Source organism: Elephantulus edwardii, unplaced genomic scaffold, assembly GCF_000299155.1.
Source record: "Elephantulus edwardii isolate Elephantulus edwardi_28Jun2011 unplaced genomic scaffold, EleEdw1.0 scaffold00291, whole genome shotgun sequence".
Taxonomy (NCBI): Eukaryota; Metazoa; Chordata; class Mammalia; order Macroscelidea; family Macroscelididae; genus Elephantulus; species Elephantulus edwardii.
The window spans coordinates 583244-593229 of record NW_006400041.1 but is presented as its reverse complement, the minus strand read 5'-3'; the positions used below and the strand labels follow the sequence as shown (position 1 = coordinate 593229).

Here is a 9986-nt window from a genome sequence, read left to right as displayed (position 1 = left end):
GAGGCATATGGATGAGCTATTATAAGGGAGCTCTGGTACTACTAAGCCAGAACCGCCCTGCCGGTTAGAATTCACCACCTGCTGTACAGGAGAAGAATGGGCAGTCTCCTCCTCTGACATTTCCAGCTTCCAAGCGTCAGCTAGGAGTCCGTTCCAACTCCATCACATTAACTTTGACTTTTTATTTCTTTTTTTTTTTTTTTTTACAATTTGAAGGTTATGTTTACTATCTAGCACCGTAATCCAGTCTTGGGTTCTCCCACCAGCTGGAATAAGGGGGAGGAGAGAGCACGTGGGGAGGTGGCGGAGCTCTCCCTTGGAGGCCCCATTTTTGCTCTAAGGCAACTCAGGATCCAGCAAAGAGGAACCTTGCTGAGGCTGCGATGACCACACGCCCCTGGTTCGAGGGCGAGGAGGCTCTGGGGAAGGGCTGATCCATGGGGGCCCAGAGGGCCTTACAGCAGGGGGCCCTCACGAGCTAGGTGGCTTCTTCTTGGCATCCAAGTCCTTCTTAATGTCCTCAAGCTTTTTGGCCAAGTTTGGTATCTCGTAGTTCTGAGCCAGGTACATTCCAACAATGTTTCCAAAAGTAAATCCAAGCAGGAACTGGAACATGATGTCGGCGGGGAGGGTGAGGAAGCGACAAGACCCACAGCCGCTGCCAGGCCGATCCCAGCCAGCCTGCCCAGAGCGCGGGGCCGACTTTTTATTTCTTAAGAAAGATTTGTAACTGTATCTGGCATGAGAACTCTTTCTAAGCAAGTTTTTTATCTGAATTCCAGGTCAAAGCAGAGGATATAGAGGAGGAGGAATAAAGGAGGGAGAATGGTACCTGGGTTCCAGGGTCAACTGCCATCCAGCAGTAGCCAGAAAAAGGACTCTAAAAGGCTCCTTCTGTAGGTAAATGAGTGCCTTTTGCTGGCTTGGAGGGGGTGGTGGTGTTAAAATAAACAAGGGCTACATGAAATCCCTGGTATTCTGGTAAAGTTTTGAAACAGATCAGAAATCCCCTCCTCCCCTTGTGAGTCAGTGGTAGTGCAATAAGCAGAACTGCCTGCCGGCTGCTGGGAGCAAAATTCTGCAAAATAACAGCTGGCTGGCCAACCCTGTGGCCCCAGAGATTTGAAATGAGGACTTGAAAAGATTAAGATGCTCTGGAGAGGCACCCAAGTCTTAGCCTCCCCCCAGAGAGAGCCACTAAACCCTGAAGAAGATTTTAAATGCCTACCTGCTTCTGGTCATGGGACATAAAAATAAGTCTGGACAGTTAAAAGATGTGAAAGAAAAAAAATATTTTCCCACAATGATAATTTTTATGCTCTTTTGGAAAGATACAATTTCTTTTCTAAGCTTCCCCCCCCCCATTTTGATGCCTCAAACATGTGCTTTGTCAGCTGAGCTCACACGTCCTACAGATGGTCCTCAGTTGAAGGGCTGTTTCATGCTCCAGGAAAGGGGCACTCCAGCCTGGGAAGGAGCACCCTCACTGGGAAGGAAGCACCCTGTCCCCAGGAGGGAGCAACTTGCCTCAGGAGGGAGCAGTGGTCATACTTAGCTCTGCTCCTCAGTGCATGGGACTTCAAGGCCTGTGGAGGCGCTGGGCTGTGATGGGACATAGCAAGATCCTGAGGGTGCCAGGAAAGTGGGGAGCTCATACCCTATCCTCCTCCACCCTGAGTCTCAGAGCTGGAGCTCCAATGATTTCAGAAAGGAGTTTCAGAAAGCACTTTCCATGTGCATGATCTGAGTCAAAAGAGGGAGCTGACTAACACTGAAACAATAATTCGGTTAGCCAAGGCCTCAGTCTTTCTCTGGGACCCAAATTACTACCAGGCAGTAAGCTTAAGGGTCCTCGTATCCCTGGCCCCTTGGGTCTCACTGAAAGCCCCGTGCACCCATGTAGTTCCTCTTTCCCCTGGAAAGGGGGCGAGGAAGGCCTAAGAGGGCGAAAATCTGTGTCTAAGGAAGGTTAGCAGTTCTCACCCTTCTCTGGCCACTGGGGCTTTTTGAACCATCTGACCCTTCACAGCTCACCCTGCAGGGTATGAAGCTCCACAGAGATTTCCCTCATATGGGCTGTTATAAGTTGGAATTCACTTGATAGAAATAGATGGCCCCATTCCTCTGATCCCCAGCATCCTAAGGGTCACAGTGAGCTGCAAACTAGGTTTGTTGAACTAGTAGTCACTGATTGATCTCTGTGTCACAGTCTTCTCAGGGTGAGCTGGACCAGCTGGAGCCTGGAGGACTTGCCTTACCTGCTTGTCCAGTCTGAGGACAGTTGGGTCAGATTCTATGGTCCCTGTTGTGAGAGGTAAGCCAGGCTTTGTAGTCACAGTAGCTGCCTGGCTTGGGGATACTGCTGGGCTAGCCGGCTGCCTGACCTCAGGGCAGGTGTGTGAAGGAGAAGCTGACGACTTGTCTCCCGGTCTCTGTCTCCCAGTCTCCCTGGGCTGTCCAGAACACCTGGCCTCAGCCTGCCGCTCTGCAGCTCAGCCTCAGCGGCTTTCCATCTCAGCACAAAATTATGCACTGTAAGCAGGAGTGCCAGGAAGGCCCGGGCAGGACCAGGCTCATGTGGAGCTGTTGTACAGATAACAGCCCGGCGCTGGCAGAGCATTGCATGCAGAGTCGGGTTGGTGCATGCTGCACACAAGGGTACACGTAGCACCAAGGTCAGAAGCGTGCAGGGTCAGCTGAGTGTGTGAGGGGAATGCAGCCCCTGGTACATGGGCAGTGCTAGGGGGCAGCACAAGCAACCTGCCAGGGCAACATTCACCAGGCACCACCTTCCTCTAGTTGTTATGTTATGGGACATTGACTGATGGTGATGGTGGGGATATTGAGGTGACTAAGGAGGTGAAGGTGCTCTGGGGACTTGGAGCAAAAACTAATTAATAGTGAGAAGGGAGCATTGCAGTATTATCACAAGGGATTTGTTTCAATGAGAGGTCCCGGAGGGGGACAGGTTGCTCTCAGCTACTCACCAAAAGGTTGGTGCACTGGAAGAAAAGCTTGGCCGGCTGCTTCTGGAAAAGCCCGAGGAGGGCAGTTAGTCCAACTGAGAAAGTGCCCTCCCCCGTGGAGAGCACTTCTACTGTGGAGCTCGTAGGAGTTCCTCCCCACGAGTTGGAACCCACAGTAGGGTGGGTTTTCCACTTGGGTTTTGTACAGTGGGAAGATTGCCAATTCCCAGTGGGAAAGCTGGGAGCATTTTCTGGAGTTGCATGAAGACTGGGAAGTATGAGAAGCAAAAGTAGTCCTGCCTTGTTCCAGTACATTCTGGGTAGTGTTTCCAGTCTGTTTTCCAAATATGGGGCTGGTTTCCAAAATGAGAGGTTTTAGGAGTTGATGCAGGGCTGGTGCTAAGGGCTCTCCAAGTGGCCCTGCAGAATGCGCTTTCTAAATACATATGCATATTTACCACCAAGTGCTGACTGGGTTCCCCTCCTTGGGAGAGCATCGTCAGTAGCCTTCCTCTTTGCCTACCAGTCCCTCTGGTATTCACTTTAACCTATGAGAGGGAAATAGGAAGGTCAGGAAGGGGTGGCCTGAGAATACCAGTTGGTTAGCCACAGACAGGGATCGCCCCACAGCCAATGAAGCCTTGTGGAGGGAGAAGGCCTTTGGGCTTAAGTCTTCAGGAGTGGCTTCTCAGGAATGCTGAAGCTTGGCCCCACGCCCAAGGCCGCCTGTAAAAAGGAGCTTTTGAAATTGCAGCAGTCCTGGCATCATCCACTAAAGCCATGTCATCTCCCTTCCATCTGAGGAGGAGGCTGGCTGGCAGGAGGGTCTAGAGTGGAGGAAGGGCTCACACAAATGTAGCCCACAACAGGATTCTCTTGACACACCCCACAGGCTTTTATTTAAAGAAGTCTGATGTCAAAATAAAATAAAAATAAAGAAATCTGATGTCAACAGTTTTAAAATACAAAATACTGTGTAAAATTCTTTCAGAGTTGCCTGTGTCCCCTCAGCCCCAGTCCACACGAGGTGCCTCCTAGTGGAGCTGAGCCACAGCAGCCTTGGGCTGTCTGCTCTCACATCTCAGGGTTCCCCCAATCCCACGCCCCTCTTCTCTGACATTATTTGTGTTGGTTTTTGGTTTTTGTTGTTGGCTTTTTTTTTAAACTTGTGTTGATTTTTGCTCTATTTTACTTTCAGTCAAGTCCCAGAGAGATTTCAATTTGGTGCTCTCCTAATCTAGGGACTTAACTTTGTTTTACAGAGTCCTTGGCATGGATAACTTATCTTTCCCTCCTCCTCTTAATTTTTACTTTTTTTTTTTTAAAAAAAAAGACTGTTAAAAAGCAAAGAAGACTAGGCAACAGAAATGTTAGTCTAAAATGTTTATTATTTGGCCCTTTAGGGAAAACGCTTGTCGAGCCTTCATTTTATACAGAACCCAGCACATTGGTTGTAGAATAGTATATTAGGCATGCCAAGTTCCCAAGGAGGCCTGGGGGCAAGGAGTTATGTGCTGGCAATTCAAGCTCATCTGCTGGCCCTGTGGGAAAAGCTTCCATGGAGGTACACCCTAAGAAACTTTGTGAGGCAGCTCTGTTCTGTCACACGAGGTCACGAGGAGACAAAAATGGACTTGGTGGCACTCAACCACAAGCCAGTCTCTTCAGTGAGTGAAGGAGGTGACACGTCGGTGCACTATTTGCTCCATGGCTGAAAGCACTTTATAGTTATGTCTACACAGTTGCTTTGAACAAGATGTGTTTTGCCATTTTTACCTGGGGATCTCCAAGCATCTGATCAATTTAGAGAATCCAGTTGTTGGTTTCTGTACATCTATTTCCCCTTCAGATCGATCTGTTTATCAAGACCTCTGTTAAGCTGAAGATAGGCATTGATACCTGCCTCTGTGTGTGTGTGTGTGTGTGTGTGTGTGTGTGTGTGTGTGTGAGGTATCCTGGGGAAATGACTTTTCTGGGTAACCGAGGGTTAACTGGAAGCCTGCATACTAATCCCTTGTTGAAAATCTTTCTATAAATGATGCACATTTCTCCAATTTAGTGTTGTGTGAAAAGTTCCACCACTTTCTAAATCTGCGATCTTGGTTACATTACCTAACCTCACTGACCTCAGTTTCCTTATCTGCACACTGCGCGTTGTGGATCTCACAGGCTAGGTTGTGAACGGAACTAGAAATAGAAGCAGTACACAGAGTAAAGTGTGTGGTCAAGAAACGGAGGCCCTCGCTGGCGTTACTGTTACTCACTCAAAAGAGGAACTGAATGTGTGGTTGTAGACCTTCACAGGGATTTAAGATTCATGCCTAGATGCCACTGCGCATTCTGCTCCATTTTGTTGATGTGGACTGTGTCCTCCTGAGGAGATAATTTCCTTTAGATTCACTGCTGTAATTTCCTACAGATTCCTTTAGATTCCAAGCTGAGGTAATGGGGCCACGTGAAGTGTTGCCATGGTCCTTGGTCTGGAGCCTACTCGCTCTCTTTATCAGAGTTTGTCATGCTCCCTCTGCGAAGGGTCAAAGGATGAGGGGCCCAGCCTGGACTCTGTTTTCTCAGCATCCTTAGTCCATATCCTCCTCCCCTCACTCAGTCAACCTCCCATACGTGCAGTGGAGGACCAACCACTGTGGCAGAGTGCCAGGCAAGGGGGAACCTTGACCACTGAGAAAGCAGGGAGGTTTTGGAATGAAGGTCACCTTGGTTCCGGGAGAAAGCTGGGCTGGCTTCAGATTCCCCACTCAGGGAAGGGTGGGAGGGGAAGGAAAGAATCTAGGGTCTCTGCCTTGGTCTGGTGCATTCTGGGAAGCTCTCCCCTGGTTTCACATGAAGTAGTGGTGGCTTCCCAGAGAGGGGCACCCATGTGGGACAGGTACTGCTGGTTGTTGAGAGGGAGGAGGCTATCACAGATGGGGAGAAGATGGCTAGGCACCCTCCTCTGCAGGGCCCACTGTCCTCTTGTCTGACCCTCACTGCTCCACTTTGCTGGCACCGTGAGCCACAGGCACTGCCTTCTTCAGTGAAAGGGTGCTGGATTCAGACCCAGGTCAGTTTGCAACATGCTATTCAATAACTCCAGGCCTCATTCTTCTTATTGGTAAAATGGGAATACTTACATCTTGATATTGATGTGAGGTGTGATGAGATGACTGAAAAATCAGTGTAGCATGAGCCACTAGGTTTATCACTTTGGTCTCCTGCTCTATTCTTGCAGCTGCTGGGAGGGGCATGCCACACAGAGGTGAACAGAATCTTGCAGATGGAGGGTGGGAGAAGTACAACGGACCTTGCAGGCTTTGGATTCTGGGTTTAACCTTTCCTGGGACCTCTCAAAATCGACCTGTCCTGACACCCCCCACCCTGCTTCTTCCCCTCCTTGCCTTCCTCCAGCTCTTCCCAGGCCCATGACCTTCACGCAGAGCCCCACCAGGCTGGCACAAACCTGGACGGGCACAAGGAAGCTGTTGTTGTCAGGCTCCCTGCCCTTAGACTTTCTGTTCACCATATGGAGAGGGTGAGGCTATTTTTACGTGCAGTGGGGACTTCCTAGTATCCAGAGACTCCACAGTGCCTCAGCATTTGCAGGCACAGCAGAAAGCCCGAGGTCGTGGGGGAGAAGGCAGAGATGCACAGAGAATGTGCAAATGTACTGTGTGAGCACAGATTGAGCATGCACTGTGTGCAAAGAGAGACAGTGCCATGTGGGGGGAGGTTATGCAAAGAACCCTCTTGCTGTTGATAAAAATGCTGTGTTATATGTACATATATACACACATGCACATATATATGGGATGGAACACTTCACTTTCATTCTTGTCACAATAGTCCCTGATTTTAAAAAGATTGTAATTTATTTACTGTGCATGGGAAGAGAGTTGTGAATAACTTTGTGGATGGCTTTACGAAACAGAAATGTATTCTCTTATAATTTGTTGTCATATTGTCAAGTCAAAACTGACTTATGGCTACCCCTCCAGCGGGTTTTCAGAGGCTGTAAATCACATGAGAGGAGACTGCTCATCTTTCTCCCACAAAGCACCTGGTGGATTTGAACCTTATGCCTTTTCTTTGGCAGTGCAACTCCTTACTATTCAGCCACCAGAGTTTCCTTATGCTCTGGTACTCATACAGTTTAAGAGCCAGAAGTCCACATACAGGGCGCCAGCACTGGAGGAAACCTCTCTCTCTCTGGAGGAAATCTCTCTCCCCCGCCCCCCCCCCAATTCCCTGGCATCAAGGAGATTCATTGTACAGGGACTCAAGTCCAAAAGGACATACTTTTACACCTGGCTGTTCTTGTTATAGACATTGTGAGAGAAAAGGAGAAAGAAGACAATCGCAGGGGAACTTTCTTACCAACTTTTCTAACCCCACTTGTGATGGGTTCAGGAGTGCTGAGTTTACTTAATCCCTTTCTAGTTACTTGGTATCATGAGGGTCATTCGTTTTCATATTGTATCATTGTATATACATTTATTGGGGGGACATAATTCAATCCATGACACTGATACAAGGCAGGAAGGACAATATGAGAGAAAAATATTCATAGTCTGGAAGTACCTAGAGGTAAGGACTTGAGCCAGTATCCTACAAATGTGTTTACAAATGTAAGTTAATTTGTTCAGTATGTGGATGAACAAGAAAATGAAATTCTCAACATTAAGAAAACAAAGATCCTCATCACTGGACCAACAGGTACCATCATGTCAGATGGAGAACAGATTGAAGTCATCAATGATTTCATTTTGCTGGGATCCATAGTCAACACTCATGGTACCAACAGTCAAGAAGTCACAAGGTGTTTGCATTGGAAAAACTGCAGTTAAGAACTTCTCCAAAGTACTAAATAGCAAGGATATCTGTTTCAAGACTAAGGTGCACCTGATGGAAGCCATGATTCCTTCCTGCGCACCTGAAAGTTGGACAGTGAATAAGGAATCAGCGCCTTTGAACTGTGATGTCGATGAAGAATTTTAACTGGCAAAACGACAAACAAATCTGGCTTGGAGAAGTGCGACCAGAGTGCCCCTTAGAGGCAAGGATACTGGAACTTTTTCTCACACACTGCAGACATGGTATGAGCATGGTTCAGGCGTGGAAAAAAGAAATTTTTTCTGGGTAAGTGTCAGCAAAGAACAGTAAACCCTCTGTGAGATGAACTGGCAGAGTGACCACTATGATAAGACTGAGTGTGGGAAAGAACATGAGGATGGCTCAGGACAGGGCACGGTTCCCACTGTTACCAGTTGCACTTCCTAGGGTGACCATGAGCTGTGGTCAACTTGATGGCATGTAACAAAAAAAGACTAGTTTCTGTCAAATAATTTCCAATTCATGGTGACCACATACATGTATGTTCCGCAGTATAAATGAGTCCTATAGGGTTTTTGAAATGGTAGACCATGATGCCGTTATGAGGGAAGTTGATATAATCACCTTCATGAAATGCTAGGAATAGCTAATCAATTGAAAGATAATTTCCTTGGGATGTGTGCCCTGCATCCAATGTATGTGGACGTTTTAGCAAAGCTGTCTTTTCCCTCAGTCTGGATCCTGCATCTGGCTGGTCACTATTTGGCCTCTAGTTCTTGGGAGTCAAGTCACCTGCCTGTTATATTGGGTCTTGGATTCAACTAAAAGATGCAGCCCTGGATGCACTCAAGAGTCTATGCCAGAAAATTTGGAGGGCAGCTGTCTGGTCAACTGATTTGAAGAGATCCATATTTGTTCTCCTTCCCAAGAAAGGTGATCCAACAGAATGTGGAGACTATGGAACAATATTATGAATATAACACACAAGCAAAATATTCTGAAGATCATTTAAAAATGGCTTATAACAGTACATAGATAGGAAACTGCCATAAGTTCAAGCAGGATTTAGAAGAGGCGTGGTACCACGGATATCATTGTCAGATGGATCTTGGCTGAAAGTAAAGAATACCAGAATAATGGGGGATTTTTAATGCTGTATTGACTATGCAAAGTCATTTGACTGTGTGGAACATAACAAGTTGTGGCTGACATTGAGAAAATGGGAATCCCAGAGCACTTAATAGTGCTCATGTGAAACCTACACCTAGACCAAGAGGCTCTTGTGCAAACAGAGCAGGGGAACACTGTATGGTTTAAAATTAAGAAGAGAGTGCATCAGAGTTGTATTCTCATTCCATACCTATTCAATTTGTATGCTGAACAAATTATTCGAGAAACTGGACTCTATGAAGAGGAATGTGGCATCAGGATCAGAGAGAGACTCATCAAAAACCTGTGTTATGCAGGTGACACAACCTTTCTTGCTGAAAGTGAGGAGGACTTGAAGCATTTGTTGCAGAAGATCAAGGAATGAAGCCTTTAAAATGAGTTGCATCTCAAAGTCCAGAAAAGAAAAGTTCTTGCCACTGGAACACTGGGCAGCATCATGATAGATGGAGCAAAGATTGAAGTTGTCAATGATTTCATTTTGCTTGGATCCACAGTCAATGTCCTTGGTACCAGAAGTCAGGAGACATATTACACTGGGCAATTCTGTAGTCAAGGACCTTTCCAAAATACTGAGGAGCAGTGAGGTCAGTTTGAGAATTAAGGTGCATCTAATGCAGGCCATGGTCTTTCTGATCACATTCTATGCATCTGAGAGCTGAACAATGAATAAGGAAGACAGAAGAAAAGTGTATGCATATGAGCTGTAGTGTTGGAGAAGAGTACTGCACACCCCATAGACTTTAAAAAGAGCAAATAAATATGTCTTGGAGAAAGTGTAGCCAGAGGCAAAGATGATGAGGCCTTGCCTCACACACTTCAGGTGTGTTGCTAGGAGGGCTATTCCTTGGAGAGGGACACGATGCTTGGAAAGGCGGGGACGGTCGGCAAGAAGAAGGCCCTTAACCAGGTGGATTGACACAATGGCTGCTGCAATGAGCTCTAGTGTGTCAGTGATTGTGAGGCTGGTACAGGATAGGACAGGGTTCAGATCTGTTCTTCATAGGGTGACTGTGGGTCGTACTC

General features: G+C 47.2%; 1 protein-coding gene across 1 annotated transcript; it reads right to left on the bottom strand.

Moving 5' to 3' along the window:
- Positions 1 to 471: 471 nt before the first annotated feature.
- LOC102845679 (uncharacterized protein C7orf73-like) lies at positions 472 to 615 on the bottom strand. The gene has a single exon (XM_006900697.1). It carries the CDS (start codon positions 613 to 615, stop codon positions 472 to 474), a length of 144 nt encoding a protein of 47 aa, XP_006900759.1.
- Positions 616 to 9986: the final 9371 nt, after the last annotated feature.